Genomic DNA, 26,771 nt, shown 5'->3' with positions numbered 1-26,771 from the left:
CAGGCCCACCTACACAGCCCAGAGTGTCCAAACCACCCTCTCGTCCACCAGACTGCAGTATCGGGGCACGCCTCTGACCCACAGGTAGGCGATAGGAGGGTCCGAGTCCAGAACAGCCGCTGGCCAGAATGTTCGAGCTCGTGCTGGAAAGCCTGCAGGGACCTGCAGCTCAGCAGGCTAGAATGAGTTCACATTGCCTGGGTGGGGAAGCAGAACAGCCCCTCACAGCCAGGTGGCGCTCTCGTTCAAACCTTTCATGCAATCAGATAAGAACCACAAGCGTGCCCCCCCCGGGATTCGAACCCACGACCCTCCAGCTGACCCCCCACTGCCAGGCTGCGCACAGAGCCACGGGCTGCGGACGCGTGACTCCGTCGTCGGAGCGCGGCGTGTCCAGTGAACTGCGGAGTGAAGAAACCAGCGGAGCTCCAGAAGGGTGTTAGCCATTTTTAATGATGTCAGATCCTGAAGTACAGATTTTCAGTTTGAGCTGATGTACATTACACAGCAAGGAACAGTGCCAGCCATCATAAAGGACAGCTATTGCCCTTTTCATTCCAGAGTTAGGGAAACCCCAAATATAAAGTTAAGTGGTTTTAATTAATATAAAAAGTACAAAAGAGCCCCAGAAATAAGTGCATGGTCCACATGCACAGTAATACTATATTCAGTGCAATATATACTCATACAATTAAGGCCAACGTGTGTAAGGTAGAGGTGAGCCAGCAGACCCAGTTTTAAACGGACGCCTTTGTCTCCCATTCCTGAAAAAAAACACACAGAGTCCCACCGTTAGAAGAGCCCATGAGTGACACACCAGGATCACCGGAGGATCGAGCTGGCCAGTCCTCAGCTGGCACCTCCCCCCGCCCACTCCACTGCGTGCACCGATGGTGGGCATCTCAGTCGACACCCAATTCAGAGGAGGACCGGCGCACGTTTCCGTTCCTCCCCGTCTGGGCAGCAGGAATGCTGAATCCCAGACTTCACAAGAACGGTTTCAAGACGAACCGCAGCAGGATGTTCTCTGGCAGCAGTGGGAGTGGACAACACTGGCAGCTCCTTGAAGATGCCAGAAATGAAACGGCACGCCCCGTTATCTTGAAACCGCACACTGCCCAGGGTCCCGGTGTAACAGAGACCCCCACCTTCCCCGAGCAAATGCTGCTATTCCATATCAAGCGTGAATTTATTTGTATATTTTTGGATATTTACATCTTTTTAGTTGCTTGGCCCAATTCTTGCAAGTTGTGTTTCTTTTTGAAGGACCCGCCACATGGGGAGAAGCACAGGGGTGCAGGACAGAGTTATGTGCTGCCTGTTCTGACAGACTGAGCAGGAGAATCTCTACAAAGGGCACAGGGGTGCAGGACAGACACAGCTGCCGGAGGTCTGGGGCAGCCTGCAGCCCGAGCAGGAGAATCTCTACACAGGGCACAGGGGTGCAGAAGGAGACCTGTCGCTGTTGGCTCCTTCCTTACAGAGCCAGCGGCACTGGCGGTTCACCTCCGGTTGCTGTCTTCACCTGCAAGGTGGGGTTTTCTGGGTAATATGTGAGACAGTAACTCTGTCAGGCGGTAAACGTGTGCCTGCAATCTTGAAACTACAGAGACTAAATGAACCCAGGCCACCCACGCAGGACTCACTTCATCCACTCACGACTCACCCACTGAGGACTCAGGCCTGTCTATCCCTACATCTAGGCCACCCACTCAAGAATGAAAAGGAAAAACACGGAACTCTCTGGGTGTCAAAGAAGTACCACTCTGCCCCTACACACACCAGGCTTTGGAGACAGTATAGAAAGACAACAGCCGCCCCGTCCTCTCAGAATAATGAATCTATTGGCAGATATGAACCTGTTCTCTCTCTCACACACTGGTGCTACCAAGCCGAGAGCACTTGATCTCAGCCAGAAGACCAGACATCTACAATCCAGCAGAGCAACTTCAACGGCAATGCACACCTTCCGCTTGTGGAGAGCCTTGCCCTTCTCCAGGAAGAAGGCGGAGGGCACGCGCCTCAGGGTGTTTTTTGCAGAGGCGGTGCGTCTCAGCAGAGGGGTGAAGAAGCCGCCCTGAAAGACAGACACCGAGAGTTAGCTGGGTGAAGCGAAGAGCCAGCCTTTCAGGCACAACACGCCACAGAAACGCCCTGTTTTGACGCCACGTTCCCAGCAATCCCATGATCCTTCTTCATCTCCTTCCCCATGCATCAGGGATCACCGGTCTCCACCACTTGCCTCCTGCAGATCCACCATGCTCTACTGCACTCCCTGCCGCTTCCTCGATGATACGGCTCTCGGCTGTCTGGGCTTCTGCGATTATGAGTTTGTAGAGTTTGCAGCGTGCGGTTTTTGGGGAGCCCATATTTTGTTTCTAATTCAGTTTGGGAATATCAGTTTGTTTTGTTAATTGAGGATGGGAGGGGGGGTGGGCACGATACATTTATTGATCTATGCATTGGTTGAGGTAGTGATTTATTGGAAAAAATAAAGCTGATCTAAGACTTTCAATATCAGTTGGAGCTGGGACGGGCAAGTTGTGCAATGGAAGCATTCGGAAGGCAAGCTCAGGAATGATTCCGGATGGATTTGTGTACTGCTGCAGACGTCTGCCATCTCAGTGGTAACAAATTGCATTCCGACTCGGAGCAGCCTTTCAGATCCGGCCAATTCCAGAATGGGCCAAATAGCGTCCGTGTAATGGCTATCTCCCTCTCCCCCCGTTTTTCCGGGTGTCTGTTGGGATTATTGCTTCTGATGCTCCACAGGCAGAAAGTGGAAAAAGAAGGAAGCAGGAAAGCTGCTGGAGGTTTGTGTTGCTGGGGGCCCCACTGGAGGGAAAATTCCTGGAGACGACTTGAAAGTTGGGCTGTTTGGCTCTGTTCAGAGGGATCTGCTGTAAAATCATGCTCAATGGATTCCGCCTCGTGGTTACAGCGTCCCTCAAGTTTGACATTAAAAAGCAGTATAAAATCCCACATTCCTTTGTGCTCTTGAAGAAGAAAGACACAGCCAGCATCTGCTGTTCAGATCAATACCTTCTGTTCACCCTATCTGAACTAGAGCTGGATACTCTCTCTGCGGGCAGCAAGGCTCTGTGACCTCTGTGGCCTTCTGAGGTAAGTGTGTCCTTCCCAGACAATATCACACCGAGGTCTAAAGATTCGTTTTCCGTATTTGAAATTGAAATCGATATTATTCCGCGTTCCCCCTCAATCTGCAATCAGTTGTTATTTTTCTGCATGCCCTCTCAATCTGCAATCAGTAGTTATTTTTCTGCATGCTCCCTCAATCTACAATCAGTAGTTATTTTTCTGCTTGCCCTCTCAATCTGCAATCAGTAGTTATTTTTCTGATGCTCCCTCAATCTACAATCAGTAGTTATTTTTCTGCATTCCCCCTCAATCTGCAATCGGCAAATGTAGAATCAGCCCTCACAGACTTCACTTAGAAATAAGACGATGCGCATGTGAAACTAAACCCTTAAACAGTGGCTTCCAGCCCTGCAGGAGCAGTATTTGTAAACTGGCTGTCATCTATTAAAGGCAAATATAGGGGCTGGGGAGGGGTATGAAGGATGTCATGATGAATACATTGTTGTTCTGAAACCCTTAACAACATCCTTTTCTGTCAGGAGCTCAGCCTGATTAGGCCCAGTAGCCAAAACCCAGAACCACGACTAAACAGAGTAGGGCAGGAGTTTCCAGTCTTCATCCTGTTGGTACGACCTGTATTGGGAATCTCCAGCAGGGATTCCCAATACAGGTCCTGGAGGTACAGTGTGTCTCCAGCAGGGATCCCCAATACAGGTCCTGGAGGTACAGTGTGTCTCCAGCAGGGATCCCCAATACAGGTCCTGGAAGTATAGTGTGTCTCCAGCAGGGATCCCTAATACAGGTCCTGGAAGTATAGTATGTCTCCAGCAGGGATCCCCAATACAGGTCCTGGAGGTACAGTGCCTCTCCAGCAGGGATCCCCAATACAGGTCCTGGAGGTAAGTGCATCAACAGCAGGGATTCCCAATCCTGGTCATGGAGGTACAGTGTGTCAACAGCAGGGATCTCCAATCTGAAACAGCTGTCTGTGGCTCTTAAGGTGCTTTTGCTTTCAAGAGACTTGAAAACTCAGGAGTGGAGATCCCTGGGCCCTCAAAAGTGTCAGTCTGACAGCAAGGAGGGGGTTTTCCTCACTTGGGGAAACTGGTCTTCTCAGGAAGCCGAGGAGAGTACTGTAATGTCATTTCCAGACGTCATTGCCGTCATTGCCGTACGGATTCACACAGTTCCCCTAATTCCTGGAAAGATGGGAAAAAAACTGGGAGCTAACATACTACGCCTGGCGGGGAAAACAAACTACGCCTGTCCTCGATTTTTCTTCTGAAGAAATTGCAGTTTATCCCTTCGCGAAGCATCAGGGTTCGAGAGCCTGCGGAGCTCTGCCGCTGGCGGGATCGCGGCCCGTACCTGCGACGCCGGGGAGTCTCCTCCAAGCGCCAGTGACTGCCGGAAGGGCGTGCGCTTGGCGGCCTTGCCCACGCCCAGCAGGTTCATCTCCGAGCCCGCCTTCAGCTGCGCCCGGGTCCTGCTGGCCAGCTCCAGCCTCTGGATCTCCTGTTCCAGCTCCGCCGCCGCCTTCCGGCCTGTTTGGGTTGGAGCACGAGAAAGAGAGGAAACACCCTTAAGCACCGTGAGAAAAGACAGATTTCCGCCGGTCTCCCCTGGTAACTCCAAATCTCCAAAATAACCACTAAGTGGCAGCTACGGGGCCCCTAAATCATGGAACGACCTCCCAAAACACATAAGAGATACCCCGACAGCCTCCGGCCTCAAATCCAACTACCTTCTTATTTCTCTAAATCCTGTTTTCCTTGGTCTAGGGCTGCTGAAGATCAGACGGTGTTACATCATGTTAATCACCTTCAGCTGGGGTCTTCCAGCCACTTACTGTAACAACCTTTCCCATGTTTTTATTTTCCCACTGCCTGGATGGATCTCGGTGCTGGGATTCAACGTTGAGCATGCATATCCTATCTGCCTGTGACAACAGAGCATGAATCGATGCACTCAAGATGGCAGACCTCAGAAAAGTCAGCTACTTCCATCAGATAAGACAGACGACAGGCCCAGGACAGGTGTCTCAGTCCTTAGTTTTGCAGACTGTTCACTCGTGATCTATTAAAATTAATGCATCACTAACTCATTGCTTGTTTGGGGGCAATCATCAGACTTGGGATCCCCAGAGGTTTCTGTCACTGGGAGTTTTCCTCTCCTGCTAGTTGGTCACCTGTTATTATATTGTCACCTGCGGTATAATTCTATAAAGCGCTCTGTGGCTAACTGTTGCAAAGGGCCCTATTACAAATAAAAGATTGATTGACATCACGCTTATGTGTAACTCATCCTCTGCACTCCCCTTTGTAGTGGTTAAAAAATGGTGCACGTGTGTGCATGCATCCCTCCCCGATCTTTAACTAATTATACCTTTCACCCGTTACCGCATTGCACGCAGAAAAAAACTGATATTTGGAATCACAGATTATTTTTTAAATCTGTACCTCGTTCACGAACGATGGATGGATTTATACTTGAATTGTGCAACAATGAACTTGGATAATTCATAAAAAATTAAAATATCTTAAAACCATTTCCTTATTTTGAAAAAAAAATTCTCCAACATCTGCTGACAATCAAAAGATCCTTATTCTAGAATAAGAGCATTATATTTTAGACTACATCGATCCATCCGTAAGATAAAACCATTCTGGAAAGCTCTGCTTACAGATCCTGCAGTAAGCGCTGCCTATTTATTGGGACACTATCCACACAGATGTACAGCACACATGTAAAATCAGAAACAGATGCAGAGTGGAATTATTTTTTAAATAAAACCTCATACATGTAAGAATGCTAATAATATCCATAGCAGAGCCACACATTCTTCACTAATCATATGTTTCCCACCAATGGGCAGAGAAAGCTTGCTCTTTTCTAACTCCGTTCCCAGACTTTCGCCTTAACAAAAGAAGTATGCACTTCTCTTTCACATGATCCAGTGCCCTCAATGCTCAAAACTCAAAATTCTTTCCCATAGCCCCCCTTTTCTCATTTAAACAAAGTTTCTAACACTTGCGATCATTCGTTATTTTTACTCTGTTGCTGTTACGAGCACTTGGGAAGAGTCACCCTCTTATCAACTTTAATGTAACAGGTTTAGAACAGTTTTGGTGGCCTCAACACAAAAAAAAAACAATTTTCTTTGGAATCACCCCAGTGAAGAGCAACCAGATACATTCTGGAGATTAACGGATTGCCCTCCACTGAAAGGATAAAACAAAATGACTCACAGAGAAGACTATGAGCTGATCTCATCACTATTTGAAACCCTCAAAGGAACTGACAAAGCCAGCCTAGACCTGGGACGTTTTCCCAGCCAACAGTAAAGCAGGATCCAAAGCAGTGAATTTGACCTAGAGATGCATTTCAAACAGGAGCCGCATCTTTACACAAAGGGTTGTGGGAGCGTGGAACAAGCTGCCCAAGTGTGCTGTTGAGGCTGACACACCATTGCTAATTTCCAGAAGGGGCTGGATGAAATCTCCAGATTATTGAAAAGCCAAATGATCTAGAAGGTCATTTGTAACCCAAAGGGTTGTGGGAGTGTGTAAAAACCCATCAAGCCATGTGGCTGAAGGTGATAGTTTAGTTTCCTTCAAGAAATGGTTCGAATAGATCCAGGAATCATTTACCTGCTAATTATCAAACAGACCCCCCGCTGTTCGATACCTTTCCCATGTGCGCTGCTCGTTGTGCTAACAGGTATCAGGGGAGCCTCACGGACACTTACTCTTCCTGATGTGGCAGGCGAACAGCTCACTGTTGCTGTAGGTGCTCATATCTTTGGTGGGCACCACATCTCCCTGGGAGGCATTCTGAGAGTCCTGGACCTGAAAATTAAAAATATACATAGGAATTAAAAATCAAACACCATGCGAGTTTCTAACTTGTCCTGGAAATGGTCAAATAAAAAACTATGGACACATCTGGCATAGAATTAGCATTTGGCCTGAGCCCAGAGCAAAAGAGTTAGGGCTCTACTGCATGGAAATGAAGGCCAGGTGTGCCTTCAGAGCAATACAAGTGTGTCTTCACCCAAATACAGGTGTGCCTTCAGAGCAATACAGGTGTGCCTTCAGAGCAATACAGGTGTGTCTTCAGAGCAATACAGGTGAGCCTTCACCCAAATACAGGTGTGCCTTCAGAGCAACACAGGTGTGTCTTCAGAGCATTACAGATGTGCTTTCACCCAAATACAGGTGTGCCTTCAGAGCAATACAGGTGTGCCTTCAGAGCAATACAGGTGTGTCTTCACCCAAATACAGGTGTGCCTTCAGAGCAATACAGGTGTGCCTTCACCCAAATACAGGTGTGCCTTCAGAGCAATACAGGTGTGTCTTCAGAGCAATACAGGTGTGCTTTCACCCAAATACAGGTGTGCCTTCAGAGCAATACAGGTGTGCCTTCACCCAAATACAGGTGTGCCTTCAGAGCAACACAGGTGTGTCTTCATCCAAATACAGGTGTGCCTTCAGAGCAATACAGGTGTGTCTTCAGAGCATTACAGATGTGCTTTCACCCAAATACAGGTGTGCCTTCAGAGCAATACAGGTGTGCCTTCACCCAAATACAGGTGTGCCTTCAGAGCAACACAGGTGTGTCTTCACCCAAATTCAGGTGTGCCTTCAGAGCAATACAGGTGTGTCTTCACCCAAATACAGGTGTGCCTTCAGAGCAATACAGGTGTGCCTTCAGAGCAATACAGGTGTGTCTTCACCCAAATACAGGTGCGTCTTCAGAGCATTACAGGTGTGCCTTCACCCAAATACAGGTGTGCCTTCAGAGCAATACAGGTGTGCCTTCACCCAAATACAGGTGTGCCTTCACCCAAATACAGGTGTGCCTTCAGAGCAATACAGGTGTGCCTTCAGAGCAATACAGGTGTGTCTTCATCCAAATAGAGGTGCGTCTTCAGAGCATTACAGGTGTGCCTTCACCCAAATACAGGTGTGCCTTCAGAGCAATACAGGTCTGCCTTCACCCAAATACAGGTGTGCCTTCACCCAAATACAGGTGTGCCTTCAGAGCAATACAGGTGTGCCTTCACCCAAATACAGGTGTGCCTTCAGAGCAATAGAGGTGTGCTTTCAGAGATTTAATCCAAGTATGCAAAATCACAAGGGCTATATATAGGTTTGCATCTTGAGGACTGCAGTGAGACGAGGACATTGGTGTCACAACTGGAAAGTTAGGGTGAATTAATTCAGGCCAGAGAACAGGTAGGAGTGTGGAACAGGCTTCCCAGCCAGGTGGTTGAGGCCCAAACTCTGGGCACCATTAAGAAACAGCTGGATCAAAGACCCTGCTTCTGTTCTTAAGAGAAAGGAGAATGACTTGTAAGGATTTGATGTTTATGGGAACAGGAGAGCTGGAATGCCAGGTCTTCTGGGATTTCCCCAATCTTTTTACTAAATGCCAGGTTATAAATAAGCATGTAATTATGGTACCAAAATGTGATCTACGGTGTCTTAAGGGAAAATTAAATCTTGGAAGTCCGTGGAGAGGCCAGACGTTCCTAAAGTGGACGCCAAGTTACAGGAGTGTCGGGTTTAAACCAATGTGACAGTGATCAGTAAACAACAGCCGAAATAAAACTGTCTGGCGAGCTGGACAGATCTCTCGTGCTGGAGGGTGGAAAGAGATTTTACCTCAAACCACACAAGAGCATTTCTACCACAGATCAGTGATGCACAGCTCTAGTCCTGAGGGGCCTGTGCTGTCCCCAGGTTCTTGCTCCATCTTTGCCCTTACTGATTTCAAGATGAACATCACTGGACGCATTTAACACTTTTCAAAGGCCTCCAAGCTGTTGGTGGTCTCAAGAGACCTGGAAAACACAGTGGATTCTGGCCCCCCAGGACTGGAGCCTGCAACTCTGCTGCAGCCCTTCACAAACGGGAGAGGATAATTTTGCTCAACAGCACTGTACTGAAAACCCCTCGCTTTACCAAACTAATAGAGGCAAAGGGGGGTCCGGTATTGCCAGCTGCACGTTAAAGTACCACTGAGATATCCACCCATCCCTTTTCTAACCAGTTTATCCAGTCAGGGGTTCCGGGGGAACCAGAGACTATTCTGGCAAGCAGCAGGCACAAGACTGGATCCACCCCGGACGGGATCCCAGTCCATTACAGTGCACATGGACACACCGGGTCCAATTTCCCCAATTAACCCACCAGCATGTCTTTGGACTGTGGGAGGAAACCAGGGCACCAGGAGGAAACCCATGAGAATGTGGGGAGAACATGCAGACTCCTCACAGACAGCACCCCAGGAAATGAACCCCGGACTTCAGAGCTGCGAGTTGGAAATTCTAACCACTCTCCCACCACTGGAAAATGATCGGGCCCAAACAACACAATTGCATGGGCTAACAAATTCTACTGTATACAGAATCTATATACGCTTTCTGAATCCAACCATGTCCAGCTGCTTCATCCTCACTTTCTCTGTGTTTTTGTGATAATCAGCAACTTCAGACTCTTCGAACTCTAAAGCAGGATCAGGGTTGTTCAGCAATTTTGTTCATGCATCCATTTTTCTATTTTTTCTACTGCCTTCCAGGCAGACGTTAAAGAACCACGGTCCTCTCCGTGAAGCTGTCCATGCCCAGGGCAACAGTGCAGTGGTGCCCCTTGACCGCTACAGGGTCATGCCCTCCCTTGTCAGGGCTCTGCCGCCCTGACCAGCCCTCTGCCCTCTTCAGACAGTCCCCCGGCTTCAGGGCCAGTGCCAACGCCCGTCCCTCGCGGGCCTGTCTGTTCCTTGGTCACTGGTGTGCGGGACGCCTGGTCTTTACCGTGTGTGCCAGGGCGTCAGCGTTGGCGTACACTGGGTGGGTGTGCCCAGCCCCGCGCAGCTGGCGGAAGGGGTCGTCGATGTACGTGTTGGGGGCCGGGAACCTGCGATCCAGGAGACCCCTGGGGAAGTAAAGCAGTTCAGGTGAGCGGGGGCGCGCAGAGCCCTGCTCAGACGGCGGCCTGCCCTGAGCCTGCTGCACTTAGCAGAGAAGCCCCTTCCTCACACTCCAAGCCCATAAATGACATTAAAACTGTGCCAAGCCACTCTGCAGTGAGCATCCTGAACTATCTGTGTGTTTTTTCCTGGCCTTCCCCCTGCTAGACCAGGACAATGCCCTGGAAATTGTTTGCACAGTGTGTAATGGTGTATTTCTCTAATTGACGATTGCCATGGTCAATCATGGTGCTGCACGGCACACTGAAATAAGAAGAAAACACCATAGGAAAGCACAGGAGAAAAGGGGGCAGACTGGTGCACGATGAAAGAAGTGGAACACTGTCTGCAAGGTGTACCTGATCTTTCCTTACCCTTTCTAGGAGAATCTGTAAGAACCAGAGCAGTGTGTAGCTGCTGGTGCCGGGCAGGGTCTTTACCTGCTCTTGTGGGTAAGCAAAGGGGCTCAACAGTGCAGGGAGGAAGGAGCAGGCTTACAGAAAACCTCTGTGAAGAGTACGTCTGCATCTTTGCTCTCTTCTGCAGCTGCCTGGTGCGGCACCCAGCAGGTCTAAGGGGGGTTTGGACCAGGAGGTGAGGTGAGGCCAGGTGTGTGTATGTGTGTTACCTGAGGGAGGAGCTGGGCTGGCCGGGCAGTGGGAGGTCCAGGTGCTCGTACACGGGGCTCGGCTCTGACTGCGTCCGTCTCCCGTCCTGCAGGAGCTGCAGCCAGCGCTCCTTATCGTCCGCACAGCTCGCCTGTCACACACACAGCAGCACAGCTGTACACTGACAGGGAGGCCTGTCACACACACACAGCAGCACAGCTGTACACCGACAGGGAGGCCTGTCACACACACACAGCAGCACAGCTGTACACTGACAGGGAGGCCTGTCACAAACACACAACAGCACAGCTGTACACTGACAGGGAGGCCTGTCACACACACACAACAGCACAGCTGTACACTGACAGGGAGGCCTGTCACACACACACCTGATACACAGCAGCACAGATGGACACTGACAGGGAGGCCTGTCACACACACACCTGATACACAACAGCACAGCTGTACACTGACAGGGAGGCCTGTCACACACACAGCAGCACAGCTGGACACTGACAGGGAGGCCTGTCACACACACACCTGATACACAGCAGCACAGCTGTACACTGACAGGGAGGCCTGTCACACACACACCTGATACACAGCAGCACAGATGGACACTGACAGGGAGGCCTGTCACACACACACCTGATACACAACAGCACAGCTGTACACTGACAGGGAGGCCTGTCACACACACACACAACAGCACAGCTGTACACTGACAGGGAGCCCTGTCACACACACACAGCAGCACAGCTGTACACTGACAGGGAGGCCTGTCACACACACACAACAGCACAGCTGGACACTGACAGGGAGGCCTGTCACACACACACAACAGCACAGATGGACACTGACAGGGAGGCCTGTCACACACACACAACAGCACAGCTGTACACTGACAGGGAGCCCTGTCACACACACACAGCAGCACAGCTGTACACTGACAGGGAGGCCTGTCACACACACAACAGCACAGCTGTACACTGACAGGGAGGCCTGTCACACACACACCTGATACACAACAGCACAGCTGTACACTGACGGGGAGGCCTGTCACACAAACACAGCAGCACAGCTGTACACTGACAGGGAGGCCTGTCACACACACACCTGATACACAGCAGCACAGCTGTACACTGACAGGGAGGCCTGTCACACACACAGCAGCACAGCTGTACACTGACATGGAGGCCTGTCACACACACACAACAGCACAGCTGTACACTGACAGGGAGGCCTGTCACACACACACAACAGCACAGCTGTACACTGACAGGGAGGCCTGTCACACACACACCTGATACACAGCAGCACAGCTGTACACTGACAGGGAGGCCTGTCACACACACACCTGATACACAACAGCACAGCTGTACACTGACAGGGAGGCCTGTCACACACACACAGCAGCACAGCTGTACACTGACAGGGAGGCAGATAAGATGTCAAAGCGAGTTCCTGACAGCCTGCCTGCTGGCGTACCTACCTCTAACACGGCCACATCCACCCCCTGCTGGGACACGGTGATCCGGTAGCCTTGCGCGGTGTCCGGCCCCGGCCGCACCTCGCTGCCGAGCAGCTGGACGCAGTACTGGGGACTGTCCTCGCACGCCTCGTCCCGGTACATCTTCAGGGCCCCGTCCTGCACGTGACACCACAGGCTCTGCCACTGGCAGTTCATCAGCACGTTGAGGAACCCTGGCCGCGGGAGAAACCGTCAGCGGGCCTCAGGTAGCGGACAGGACAGTGCACACACCTGGTGGGGCTCATGGGCTAGTCAAGCACGTGACATCCCAGGATGCTCGGGATCAGGTATACGTCATGCTGGACGGGCCTGGCTGCCTGTAATTCGTACTGCAGGAGGAGACCTCAGTGATGGCGAAAGAAGAGGGGCGACTGTTGGGGAGCATTTGGCAGGAGCTTCGGTGACCCAAACAGCTGAACTTACTGATGTTTCACTGTGTCTAAAGTGATGTCAGCATGGAGGGAAAAGACATCATCAGCAAAGGCCCAGACTGGGCACACTCCAGGATCATCCATCCCATCTTCTAACTGCTTTATCCCACACAGGGTCAGGGGTCATCATGAGACCTGTGCTTTAATTCCAGGTGTATGAGCAGGTACACACAAGCAGCGCTGTGCGTCTCCTACTGAGGAAGATCCGCTAGATCTGTTCAGATTCAAGATCTGCTAGATTGTGCAGGTCAAGTAATCTGACTCCTGGTGCTCGCCCTGAAGGCTAGAGCCCTGTGATTTTTCGATTTTGCTGTCCAGTGTCCAAGAGAGCCCCCCTCTCAGACACACACACAACTAGAGGACACTCACCCTTGTCCTTCAGTTCCAGGCAGCTGTGAGCCGAGGGGGCGCCAGAGAGCTTCTCCTCCTCGGAGTCTGTGTGGAGAACCTCGCTTGACTGCGAGAAAAAGAGAGAGATTCTCTGAGGCTGCTAACGAGCATGAATTATCCCCCTGGCCTGAGAGCCAGCGTGAGCTCCGCTCATACATCACACTCTTAGTGGTGCTGGGAAGAGAAAGAAAATGCCAGCGAGGGGAAGCATCAGGTCAAGTACTGAGGTTTTGGAATGTCTGCTTTAAGAAATTCCCATTCACAGCCTCACTGCATTTCTGGCAAAGTGACAAGTAGCTCATGCGCTGTGATTGTCTGTTTTCGAAAGACGGTCATTTATTACTATTTAACCTCACTTCTCAGGTCACCGCCTCACAGCTGTAGCAGAGATGCACCAAGTCTCTCTGAACCCACAGGGACTCAGATCCAGAAGTGTCTAAAGAAGTGGTTCAACTAACAGGTCTGCCACCCTCAAGGGCCACAGGCCCCTTCAATAACTTGCTTAATTGCTGAATACCTTACAAGTCTTCCCAGTTGCTAGAAAGAAATGACATGGGCTGGCCTGTGAGACGGCCTGGAGCAGAGACAAAGATCTCTGCACTGAGCTGTTAAAGCACAAATCAGAGGAAAAAACCTGGAATGTCCCTGCCAGAGCCACATCACCTCCTGGCTGTGGAATTCCAGAAGGCTGAGGTTCAGGACAGGTTTTTACACCTGAAACCAAGTCATCACTAAACATCTTTGCTTAATTACCAGCGAGTATTGTCAGGATCACATCCAGCTCCAACATTCCAATAATGACAAATTGCCTTGAATGTGTATATAAATAGTTTTAATTCCTATTCATTTTCCCCTAATTAATATAGCTCTTTTTGGCGAAATGAGTTTCCTCGAACATGCAGTGGTGTCCACGCAGCCTGATGATTGGAAGGAATCCCAGGAACACTTCACTGCAAACCAAATGATTTAGTCTGGAGGGCAACAACAGTGAGAGCGTTTGACAAATGTGGAAGAAGCTCCATGAATCTGTGGTTAAAAAGGCAAGCCAAACAAATAAAACCGAACTCTCCGCAGGGTGGAATTCCAGGTCCCCGTGACACCCCCAGACACGAAGCCAACATCTCACCCAGCAGGAGTCCAGCCTGTCAGATCTGAGTAGGGAGGACGAGCTGTGGGATTCTCTCTCACCGTAGGACGAGCCGCTCACTTCTTCGATGATCTGAAGACAAGGAAAAGGCTTCTTAGATCTTAGAGGCATCACTCACACCTGAGCTACGCCGCTCAAAGTGTCAGTGCTGGAGTGATGCCCCAGCGGCTCCAAACCCTGAGTTTCTGAACACGACTGCACTCTGCCATCACATGCAAGAGAGCTACTTAATGTCTGCTGCGGTTGAACAGAAACAAGCAAACACAATCACGGCCGGCTGAGCCCAGCTCAGTTAATTGCTTTATTGTTCACTACTGCCCCACTGCAATTATGTTCTTAAATGTAATCATAATGTTGTCATCGAATCAAAAACACATGACATCACACGGTAACTTTTCCCACGGACAGACACAGCTGAGGTAGTGATGGGGGTGAGTCAGAACGAGCTGTAGTAAGAGGCCATGTTAGTGGTCCTGTAGAGCTGTAAGGAAACCTTGTTCAGCTGATATCATCCGTGCCTTCGAGCTGCTGAGGTCTGATTCCCGATTGATAAGGGGATCGAGTCATGGAGCCTGGATACCGTGATGTTTGACTAACTGATACCGTGTGATTGCAACTTGTGTCTGTTCATCATATAGTTGATCACCTCTTAAGAGCTGTTTAGTCAGACAATTCCTCATTAGCAAGATGGGGGAGACTGCATTAATTTCTGTCTGCTGAAGTTGTTGGAAATAGAGCAATTTACAGTATTTTTTCAAACCAAGGACTGAGTGCAGAAATAAGTCTAAACCACCAAGCAGATCGGTTATAGGCACCAATCAGCAGTGGTGATTAAGGACTCAGGTGTAACAACAACCAACAGACATACAGCAGAGGCCCAGCAGGACCAGGAGAGACAACCACTGTTTAAGAGCTGTGTCCATGAATCTGTGAAACCCATTACTTCATGAAGGGCTGTGGGAGGCCAGTGTCACACTCCAGCTGTGTGCTGTAGCTGTAGAGAAGCAACTCACAGCTGGCTGAGGACAATCACAAGTAAGTAAGTAAACAAGATGGATACATCCGATACATCTTGCTATATACAGTACATAAACAAATCAAGGTGGGGTCTGTGGCCCCAGACCTGGAAAGCATTTTTCAGAACTAACCAGTTTGTAATTACTTCATTGAACTAATTAAAGCCTTCCCTCGTCCAGATGAACGTCAACTTTATTCACTGATCAAGTTCTCCTGTGAGAGCTGAAGGACCAGGGATCTCCAGGAACAAGATGGGAAACTCCAGTCCTCCAGTCCTACAGGGTCCTGCAGTTTGATTAAAATAAATTTAGAATCACCAATCATTTTTGTAATACCCACCTGATATAGATTAGCCTGTTGTGTGTTTGTCATGTCAACTATGACCCCTCTGATCTCATGCAGGACAGAATGAGAAAGTCAGACTCCTCTCAGTAGCCTGCCTTCTAGCCACTCCCCTATTAACACATAACAGGTAGCAACGCCCCCTACTAGATGCTCAACTCTGGTTGGAAGAGAAGCCCGTCCCTCACCTACAGTACAGCCCCTTACTGGAGGATCAGCTCTGATTAGAGGAGAGGCCCATCCCTCACCTACAGTACCGCCCCTTACTGGAGGATCAGCTCTGATTGGAGGAGAGGCCCATCCCTCACCTACAGTACAGCCCCTTACTAGAGGATCAGCTCTGATTAGAGGAGAGGCCCATCCCTCACCTACAGTACCGCCCCTTACTGGAGGATCAGCTCTGATTGGAGGAGAGGCCCATCCCTCACCTACAGTACCGCCCCTTACTGGAGGATCAGCTCTGATTGGAGGAGGCCCATCCCTCACCTACAGTACTGCCCCCTACTGGAGAATTACTGCGAGCCTGCAAGCACCAGGGAGGTCACAGGCGGTCGCTGAGAGCCGAGAGAGTCCTGAGAGACTAATCCCACCCCAGCCTTCTGATTGAGTGCCTCTGCTTGGGGAGTCCAGGTACCAGCCCAGTGGTGACATGACCCAGGCTCGAACCCATGATCACAGAGCTCGGCTTGCGCTGATTAAGCCACTCAGCAGGCCCCAGTCCTGCAGGTTCAACAGGTACGTTTTTAATGAGCAACCGGCCAAGTCATGAAGAGACAAGCCATGTGACTTCCAGTCCTCTAAGATCAGAGGTGGATTGCAAATCAGGTGAACCTGCAGCCCTTGATCATGCCCGGCTCGGGCATCGCCTCCTGGCCGCTCTGAGGGGTACGCAGTATTGTAAACACCTCCAAACCTTCCTCCACTCCTCCGCCTGCTGCCGGCTGGGGAAGCCAAGGACCACGGTCTCCACGCTGGTCACCACCTTCAGCTCGTGCTGGATCTTCTTGTTGAGCTTGGACTTGTAGACGGCGTGGCAGCCTTGCAGGCACAGCTCCAGCAGGGGCTGCAGGTCCTTGGCACACTTGTAGCACTGCAGGGGAGAAAGAGGGCGACGCCGAGATGTCACAGGCCAGCCCCCTGTGAACGTCTCTCTCGCACACACAGACAGCAACGCCAGTCCTTCCTTACACTGAAAACACCACAGTAGCCCATGTGCACAGCACTTAAAAGCCAATTCACGACGTTTGAGGAAGTGGTTTTCCGTATTTAAGACCTTTCGCATGTACTTAAGTAACAATGGGGGCACTTATGGACACCTCCAAAATGCTTTCAGAAGTACCCCCTTCTCCCCAGAGGCAAAAAACATGATAACTTTAAAACATTCAATATATACCGTACTTTTTTTCCATTTTTAGTGACCTATTATTAGGCACTTGAAAATCTACTCTCATCCTAGGGTCACAAGAGCACAGTTATCGAGACAGCCTTGGGATTCCCAGAGTAAAAAGAGCCAAGGTTCTGACAGGGGAGAGCACAAAGATTGGTGCAGTGTGGTGGCTCTGTGGCTCAGGATCTGAGCCTGTGGCTGGAAGGTTGCCGGTTCATATCCCGAGGCTGGCAGAGGAATCCTGCTCTGTTAGGCCCCTGAGCAAGGCCCTTAATCCCAACTGCTCCAGGGGCGCAGTATAAATGGCTGACTCTTCTGCTGCTACTTATAGTGACAGGGTGGTGTGGAGGTGTGTTTGCACGGGCAAGAACTACCTTCCACCCAAGTCAAGGCACGAAAGCTTGCAAGCTGACCCAAAAACCAGGGAAAATGAAAGCTAGTATAAAGACAGAAAACACTCAGTGAATTAGTGAGTAGGAAGCCATTAACAGAGAGAAGATCTCTTCTGCTGCTACTTCCAACATACCAGAGATCTACAGCACAAACTGCCAGTCACATTCTCCTGTGCACCAGTGCAACACTTCCACGGAAGAGGTCGACAGCAGTCCTTCTCCCAGTGGTGGATCTGGGCGGGTGACACCCGGCTGGGGCCTTACCAGGAGCAGGTGGTTCCGGATGACGAAGAGCTGTCTGGTCCACTGGCCAAGCCACCTCTTGCGCCACAGGTAGCCGCAGATTCGGGACTCGGGGGCGGGGCGCAGGCAGGGCTGGGAGGAGCGCCACTGGATGTAGTGGGCGCGGTCCTTCACAGAGTCCTCTTCCTCCTCCTCCTCCTCCTCCTCCCCGTACGACTCGTAATGGCTGCTGTCTGAGTCCACACCCTCTGAAAGGAGAATCAGTGTCGGTGTCTGACCAGCGCACTGAGGCCTCATGGGCCGTATCACCCTGAACTCACTGGAGCTCAGCAGGTGGGAGCCTGGCCAGTACCTGGATGGGAGACCTCCTGGGGAAAAAATAAGGTTGCAGCTAGAAGAGGTTTTAGTGGGACCAGTAAGGGGGCGCTCACCCTGCAGTCAGTATGGGTTATCTGCCCCAGTATAGTGACAGGGATATTATACTGTACAAAAGGACCATCCTACAGATGACAACTAAAACCAAAGTCCTGACACTCTGTGGTAATTAAAAATCCCAGGGTGTTTCTTGAAAAGAGTAGGGGTGTTACCCCGGCTTCCTGGCCAAATTTCCCCCTGGCCTTTACCAGTCATGGCCTCCTAATAACCCCCCTCTCTGAACTGGCTTCATCACTCTGCTCTCCTCCCCACTGAGAGCTGGTGTGTGGGGAGAGGACTGGAGCATCATCCAGGTGGGGCTGCACACTGGTGGGGGTGGAGGGGACCCCCATGACCTGTACAGCGCTTTGAGTGGAGTGTCCGGAAAATCACTATATAAGTGTAAGCAATTATTATTATTGCTTGCCAATTCTAGATGCTGAATATACAGTATATGGACACCCTGAATGTTTTTTTAGACGAATAACAACAAAGTTAAACAGTGGATTTGAAATATTTTTTTTAGACAGAAATGGTAGGTATCTCTGTACTATATATGAAATAATATTTCATTTGTTGATTCATGCAGCATTTTCAGATTGCACAACCTACATTAAAGACAAAGGAGCGTCATAAAAGTGGGAGTCAAATTTGCAAGAGGCAACCAATCATTGAAGCAGGGGAGCACCTCAGCACACTTGGGTAGTATATACTGTAGCCAGCAGCGTGCAGATAAGCTTCAGCTGGCTTGTTACAGGTGTTCCCCCCGACTCCCCGGAGCAGCAGAGTATCTTCCGAATCGTGCGGAATACCTGTAGCCGGACCGCTCGGGAAAAAGGGCTCGGCCTCTTCGTAGCACCCGTCGTCCGGATCATCGGGGGGGTCAGAGGGCAGGGCGGCTACGTCGCTCTGAGGAGAGAGAGGAGCCGGGTGAGAGCCTCCCCCTTCCCAGGTCACAGACACCCCCAGCACAGACCTGGGGTCAGGGGAGTCCCAGTTAGACACAGGAAGAACACCCAGCGTTTGTCCAAGTGACGGTGACTTTCTGGCAGCGCTTGTTCGGATGCTGCTGCGTACTGGCTGCGTAATCTCTTCATAACTGCGACACAGACATCAGGATCATGTGTGCAACGCCCTCCAGGAACGTGCACAAACGAAATAACTACATAAGGGGTCATGGCACTCTTTAGCATTCATTTGTTCTCACAGGCCGGGCACATGGGACTCTTCACAGCGCTCTTTAATCTCGTCCGAGTCCCGTCAGACTGCTCTCCTCTGTGCACAGACCGTGCAGTGCTAGACAGGGAGTTAATGAGGTTTAATGAGGGCTGATTCCAGTGCAGGAAGAATAAACATGAAACACAGTGATCTGCTCATGTCATCTTGATGTGGTTTCTCAACTGTTTTAAAGACCACTTCATTTCTTTTTTTTTTAAATGACTGAACTGCATTTTTTTTCATCCTTAACCATAACAGGAAAAGCTCTGCACAGCACATCATTTCAGATTTATCAAGCATGTTGTCACAGAGGTATATGGTGACTCACTCTTCCTTGGGAATGTCTTTACAAATAAATAAATATAAATGAGCCAAAACATATCTTTTGGATTCCCAAAGTTTCTCGCGTTCTGTGCCACTATGACTGGAATGAGCTCTTTATTTTGTTTCGGCATGCCAGTTTAAAGATCAGCCCTCCAAGAAGCAGGAAAAGTCATCAAAGCCTGTGGATGTCTGCTGCAGTAATTTGAAAGTATATCTGTAATCCGCTTCATGGATCTCGCCCAAACCACTGGGAAACATCCCGAAAAAAACCACATGTAGAGTTCCCCAGTGGGTTTTTTTTTTTAAATTCCACATCTGAAAGTTAAAGTGCGTTTGCTCTTTAAATAGTGTGGACCTCCCCTCTCACTGCCCAGCAAATGGTTGCCTTGCGGAGACGAACCCCAGAGGCTCAGCTATTACGGTCACAAACACAAGCAACACCCTGAGCTCCCTGCTAAGGTGGCGCGAGCACCTGACAGGGCAGACACAGGTGGGACACACAGGGTGCAGAAGCAGTTACACCTGTGGACAGGAAGGCCCACACTGTCGTGTGTGGAGGGAGCGGTCTGTGAGCAACTTCATAGCGTGTGCAGAGCATCATGGGATAGGGAGAATTCATCATATAAAAAGGGGTTGGAAAGCTGTTAGCTCCTAGTTTGTTTAGGAGGCACTTCTCTACACAAAGGCTTGTAGGAGTGTGGAACGAGCTGCCCGGCCATGTTGTAGAAGCTGATACCCTGGCTTTCAAGAAACGGCTAGATGAGACTGTCAGATTAATTTCCTGCTAACTACCACATGGGCCTGGTGGGCTGAATGGTTTCCTATCACTATCACATGATTGGAGCAGATCTATAGTCCACTGTTCACCTCTTCAGTGATCCCCTGTTCAGACAGCACCTGTAGATCTATAGCTCACTGATCACCTCCTCAGCACACCCCTGTTCAGACAGCACTTGTAGATCTACAGTCTACTGATCACTTCCACAACACTCCCCTGTTCCTCGGCATGTAAATATACAGTCTATTTTGCAGCCTCCTTATTTCAACAGCAAAGGAATAACCATGAAGACATTTAAAGCAAACACTTCATTTACTGTGAAACTGAATTCTTTACTCAAATAAAGACTGGCCTTTGTCTGAACGCCCTGAACTGATCTTCCCAGGTCAAGACTTTGGGTCCTTCACTCAAAACACTTAGCTGCTTAAAACCACATAGCAAGCAACAGACTCTTAAGCAGCTATGAGTATGGGGCCCCTTGCATCTGAAATGTTGTCTCCCCTTTGCTTCCGTAGTCAAAATAGATTTTATTCTGTTTGAGAGGTTGGTGAATTTTGTGCCGCTACACTCATTGTTATCTGCTGAAGAGTGCCATGCTTGTCCATGTTTGGATCTGACTTTGTTTTTGTACAGTTTTGTATCAGAACTTTCTGGTTGCAACCTTACCACCCTGCATCCTGATCTCATCAAGTCTCAGAAGCTACACAAAGCTGGACCTGGTCAGTACTGGTCAGAGGGAGACCTCTGAGGAAATACTGGGATGCTATGGTACACTGTGTAGGTAGACCAGTAGGTGGCCCTCTTTCCTCTATACCGCGGTTCCCCAATCAGTGCCCCAGTGCGCTGTGGGTGAGATGTTAAATTGAGGTTACTGAGTCCTCAAAGAACCCTGGGTAGTGTTCATGAGAGTAGGAGTGGTAACCCCAGTTTCCTGGTAAATTCTCCACTTGACTTGTATAACCTTGCCTCCCTCCTTCCTGTCCCCCTTAATTCGGTTGGCAGAGTAATTTCCCACGTCTCTAACGGGTCTGCTGTGCAGTAGGGCTGCTGGTGCAGAATACCAGCTGTGCGTCACCCATGTTTGGCTGCACTTAAGTGAGGGGTGAGGAGGATCACCTCCTGGGTGAAAAATGCTTTCGGATTTCTTTTCCTTTGGGAAGAAAAGACTTATGAATAACTGCAAGGACTTCTTATGGCTCACATCAAAAGCATTTTCCTAAAAACAGATGTTGTCCCTCGCCCATGTCATGCTGCTCCCTTATGTTAAGACGTATTAGAACAAGTGTGTGATGGGACTGCAGTAAAGGTTACTTCAGCTTCCTCCTCCCGGATACAGGCATGTGTTTATAGATATTTGCACACTGCAATGGCCTCAGTGAGCATCTGAGAGCGCTGGGCTGCTGGGATCAAGCCCTCTCCTGGCACGCTGGATAATTGTCCCCAGTGTGTGTGTGTGGGTGTTCTGCATCTATCACTCCATCACTAGACAGGGATAATTACTGCAGGAGCACCGACTTCCTCCCCACAGCCCAGCCTGCACAAGAGGCATCACCCTGATGAAGGGCTGATGACCTCTTGCCCAAACACTGCCCTTCCTTCCACAGACCTCACGCCTCTCTGAAACAGAGCTCCCTGCCTTTGATTTTGGCAGCCAGATTTGTGATCTTGAGACACTCAGACAGCTCCCCACGTAGCCTCCCTCCCCCCCCCGAGGATGCAAGCCTGCCCTCCCCTGAGCACACAACACCGATTCAGGGTACTTCAACCAGGGTCCCAGCTGATCAGCAAGGCACCATGTGCGGTGCAGGAGTGCGTGACTTCACACATGTGTGTAACTCCATGCCTGTGGACACATGGGACTACATGTATGTGCCACTCAACACCTCAGATGAGTGTTGGTGGGGTTCAGCACTGACCTGCATTCACTCATGTGTGCTATAATCCAGTCACAGGTCTTAAGAGCCCTGCATCTTTCATTAATTCACATGAATGTGTTCCTTCTGTATCAGTCAATCCGATTGCTTGTTCGGACAGAGTCTTTGTAAGAGGATGAGCTCATCCCCTCTGCTGGCAACGCGCTGGTCCCCACGTCTCGTTTTCCTCAGGAGGCTGGGAGAAGCAGCCGGGAGCGCCCGTGTGGCAGTTACATCATCAACCCCTTCCAAACACTTCAGCTTTATTGCTTTCTGTTCCAACCCGCTGCTGCTTCACGCGATTAACAGTGCGGTGTTTCGAAACAAGTCACAGGGGGTGAGAACGCGGCAGCCTCTATCCCAGGCTGCTGGGGGCGCTCCAGTGACTCCGAGAGGGAAGGAGCCAGGAGCTGGGAATCTCTGGAAACAAGACCTCAGCCTTTACCACTGGCCCCTGGTCCCTAGAGGCACGGGGGTGCTGTTTCACTCAACATTTGGCGTGGGTGCAGGGAATGCTTGCGGGGAACCCCTTACCACTGGACACTGGTGCACTTTGTGGGGGGCAGGAGGGAGATGGGGGGGTACTAGTGGTAAATGCTTGGGAGGAGGGCAGATGCGTTTTCTGGGGGGGCTGGCTCTCATTTTACATGAACAATAACTTGTTTTATTTACCATACGGGAAGGTGCAGAGGCTCTGTGGCCAAGGATCTGGGGCTGGAAGGTTGCCGGTTCCAATCCCGTGGCCGGCAGAGGAATCCTACTCTGTTGGGCCCCTGAGCAAGGCCCTTAACCCCAACTGCTCCAGGGGCACCGTATAAATGGCTGACCCTGTGCTCTGACCCCCAGCTTCTCTCCCTGTCTGTGTGTCTCATGGAGAGCAAGCTGGGGTCTATTAAAAGACAAATTCCTAATGCAAGAAATTGTATATGGCCAATAAAATGATCTTATATTAATAACATTGTAATATAATATATGGTATGGTAATATATTATATTAATAATATGTTTTTTTATTTAGGTGGGCAGCCCTTTCTGCAGTCACGAGTCGTCTCCTCTAGGGGGCCGGGGATCCCCCAACCCAGGAAAGAGCAGGGAGGTGCAGCCTGATGTCACGCGCACTGGCAGCCAGCACGGGCGGCCACATTTCAGGGGGCTCCATTTTCAGACCGACGCTCGCTGGCCTGGCTCAGGCTTGCCACTCCGGCCACTTGAAAAGAGTGCGTGGAGCCCGGCCCACCGCCGCGGGGTTCGAGAGCAGTCAGCACACACTGACATATTTCACATGTGTACGTACAATTATGGAACTTAGAACATATTAAAGACATATATTACATACAGTATATGTCCTGTGGATGATATAGGAAACTGTGGTCTTATCTGTCAGATCCTAGGACTATTGTAACCATAACTATGGTGCAGAATGGCCGCTGTGTGTCTCCCAGGTGGGGCTGCTGGGGCAGAATGACCGCTGTGTGTCTCCCAGGTGGGGTTGCTGGGGCAGAATGGCCGCTGTGTGTCTCCCAGGTGGGGCTGCTGGGGCAGAATGGCCGCTGTGTGTCTCCCAGGTGGGGCTGCTGGGGCAGAATGAACACTGCGTGTCTCCCAGGTGAAACTGTATTTCAGTGGGAGAATGAAGTGGGTTCCCTCCTGTATATAAAGAGCTTTTGGATCTTTCGAGATGACAAGAACTACTACTTTAATACAGCGACATACAGACATCTACAACATGCCTTCACACATTTGACCTCCATAGACAGTGTCTGCAGCTTCTGCCCTGGATTACACACCTCAGTGGAATCGGACGGTGTCTGTCGTCCCTGAACTCGGGCTGAGCCAGAGAAGAACAGTTCGCTTGGGACCCTGTGGGGGGGGGGGGTTTCACATACAAGCGTGGGTGTGTGGGGTGAGTGGGTGTGACTCCAGATGTGGGAGTGGGCAGGCAGAGGAGGTGCTGTGTGTGCAGCAGTATGCATGTGGGCACAAGACCCGAGGAAAGAGGAAGAAACGCATACCCACTCACCCACTTCAGAGGCCACTGCGTCAGGGACGAGGACGAGGAGGGCGCCTGGCACTGCCCACTCTCTCCTGCAGGGAGGAAGGCTGTGGCAGTGACGCATTTCTGCAGCTCCCGGGAACTGTATCGCATTGTCCCCGGGCCCCTCGGCCACCTCCCCCCACCCACGGTTAATTTACTGTACCCCCTTATCCTGCCATTCTCAGTTCATTGGCGCTGACAGGAGCTGAGTGAGGAAGAGCACAGGAAGGCCCTGTTAATACCGCCAATGGCTACAGCCCTATTCTTCCTCGGCCGGTATTGCCAACAGAAACTCATCTGAGGCCTGCAGGCTTGAGCACAGGCTTGACCAAGGTCCTATAAGTGCTGATAAGTATAACCCAGCAAGTTCAAGTCCTGGTGGGCCTGGTGTCTCCTGGGATATGTTCCTACCTGACTATTTAAACAATTAACCCAATTTCTGTCTTAGTCAGACATATATAGGATATGTAGTTCAAGTAGGTTGCTACGTCAGCATGCGTAGGCTGCAAAAGAACCGGTAACAGGTTTATTCCATGCTGAGAAGAAAAGAAAGGAACCACAACGTTTCAGCTTTGATGTGAGGCCTGTTGGTTGCTCAAAACATAAACCTCATTTAAAGTACAGTAATGGTAAAGACACCTCAGAGCCTGGACTGAAGTATTGCAGCAGTTATGCACCTAATTAAAATTGGATCAGCTACAGTATGTTACCAACAGCTCTGGTGGAACACAAATGAGACCATACAGCAGGCTTCTTCAGGCCTGGGGCCTGGTCCTGGAGAGTCCAGTAACTCTTACAGGTCACCTGTTGCTGAAGGTCATCGGTCACCTGAAGGTGTTCAACCAGATGAGCAAATCAAGCAGTCTGTTCCACTAAGACAAATAATCTGGGACAGCTATCTTGAAAGGAGGCTACACAGCTGAAATATTATGTCTTTTCTTTTCCTTTCAGCAGGGAATAAGCCTTAACCTGTTCCTTTGCAGCCTATGCATGGTGAAGCAGTTACCTATCTTGAAGGCTGAAAAGCACTAGATTTTAACCTAAAAAATATGCTATTTAATGCAACTAATCACCTGCTGAATGAATCACAGCAGAGTTGTTCCCTGTCTTTAGAAACTGGTTTAATGGTGTCCTACAGGAAGTGCTGGATGGCGACACGCAGGTCTCGTTTTTGGAGATCCCTGCAGCTGACACTATCTGAAGGTTATACAGATCTCCACAAAGTTCGAGCACCTGCAGGGCTGGGACAAGCTGTTTAATTGGTCACCTGAAGCCAATAATGATCTGATTTAGGTCAGTGACAGCGGAGTTAGAATGAAAACCCGGAGGCACACCAGAACTCCAGGATTAGGACTGGCCACCCGTGCGCTAGACACTAGACAAGGCGGTCTTCAGTCCTGGTCCTGGAGAGCCCCAGTCCAGTTAATCTTATAAGTCACCCTAAATCAACCGTGATTCAAAGATTAGGAACAATTGTTCAAGGCATTGCTGAATTAAGGAAGTAATGTTTCAGCGAAGGGAACACTGGTCTTTGGGGGCTAAATGACATTCTGATTTTGTATTCCACACGATCTTTCCATGACTTATTTGAGCTCACCACCTCTCTGAATGATCTTCGTAAAATTCTTCTAGAGTTTTAGAAGTCGATGATCTAAAGGCTTCCAATGAAACGTGCTGGACTGGAGCTCTCCGGGATCAGGGTGGGAGACCCTTGCACTAGACATCGGGACCTGACACCCCTGCCCCTGTCCCAAAGGGACCTACGCTGTAAACCCTACTGCAGGCTCACAGAGACACCAGGTCCTGCAGGATCGTCAAGGAAATGGCTGGACAAGCCGCTCAGATCAGTGACTTGCTATAAAACCAGATCCCCCTCTTCTAACACTGCTCTTCCGCTGACATGCTGGCATCCCACGGCTCTCCTGGGAGTGATCATTCCCGCAGTAATTACTGGTTAATGAGAGCAGCCTGACTGCTGATGTAGAGACCTCAAACCCCTGCAGGAATGGCTTGGCACCGCTGCTGTGGAGGACAGCAGGCTGTGATGGGCCTAAGTGTCCCCAAATATTTTCCTGTCCTCTTGCAAATGTTCCAAGCACAAAATGGCCAGCTGCTGGGCGCGGACGCTGCAGACGGCAGAGCCTGCATCCTCCCAAGCAGCAGGGAAAACAGGCTCCATTTCTGCCCCCCTCTCTGTTCCCTAGTGTGAGCTCCACTGTGCTTGCAGCCCCTGTCTACCCTCCAGCCACTGCACCACAGACAGCGCACAAGCAACACCTCCCCAGCTCTGCAAGCTCGACGATCAGCAGCACCAGCTTAACAACGAAGGCCTGAATGCAGCTCTGGATCAGAGGGGGCTGCCCCACCCCGGTGAAACCGGTGCTATTGCATGGGAAAACTATTTTGGGCTTAGTGGAGAGATAAAGGGATATACACATCTCTACTTTTCCTTTTTTCCCAAGAACGTATTCGTGCATTTTGCACCCGTGAGTGATGACGAATCTGGCAGCGTGCGGCGGGGCGGAGGTGAG

General features: G+C 50.3%; 1 protein-coding gene across 1 annotated transcript in view; it reads right to left on the bottom strand.

Moving 5' to 3' along the window:
* Window positions 1-432: 432 nt before the first annotated feature.
* The window catches only part of LOC102685839 (actin filament-associated protein 1-like 2), a 38,510-nt gene continuing 12,171 nt past the window's right edge, over window positions 433-26,771 (bottom strand). Inside the window, exons 5-17 of the mRNA XM_069183306.1 lie at window positions 24,226-24,290; window positions 18,786-18,882; window positions 17,581-17,807; window positions 16,451-16,627; window positions 14,158-14,250; window positions 13,011-13,098; window positions 12,172-12,383; window positions 10,700-10,830; window positions 9,917-10,037; window positions 6,848-6,947; window positions 4,468-4,643; window positions 1,967-2,077; window positions 433-764 (exon numbers count right to left, since the gene is read on the bottom strand). Coding sequence (XP_069039407.1) covers window positions 738-764; window positions 1,967-2,077; window positions 4,468-4,643; window positions 6,848-6,947; window positions 9,917-10,037; window positions 10,700-10,830; window positions 12,172-12,383; window positions 13,011-13,098; window positions 14,158-14,250; window positions 16,451-16,627; window positions 17,581-17,807; window positions 18,786-18,882; window positions 24,226-24,290 — 1,625 coding nt within the window. The 3' untranslated portion in view covers window positions 433-737. The remainder of the gene's footprint in view (window positions 765-1,966; window positions 2,078-4,467; window positions 4,644-6,847; window positions 6,948-9,916; window positions 10,038-10,699; window positions 10,831-12,171; window positions 12,384-13,010; window positions 13,099-14,157; window positions 14,251-16,450; window positions 16,628-17,580; window positions 17,808-18,785; window positions 18,883-24,225; window positions 24,291-26,771) is intronic.

Source organism: Lepisosteus oculatus, chromosome 2, assembly GCF_040954835.1.
Source record: "Lepisosteus oculatus isolate fLepOcu1 chromosome 2, fLepOcu1.hap2, whole genome shotgun sequence".
In the NCBI taxonomy this organism is placed as follows: domain Eukaryota; kingdom Metazoa; phylum Chordata; class Actinopteri; order Semionotiformes; family Lepisosteidae; genus Lepisosteus; species Lepisosteus oculatus.
This window is presented reverse-complemented; position numbering and strand designations above follow the sequence as displayed.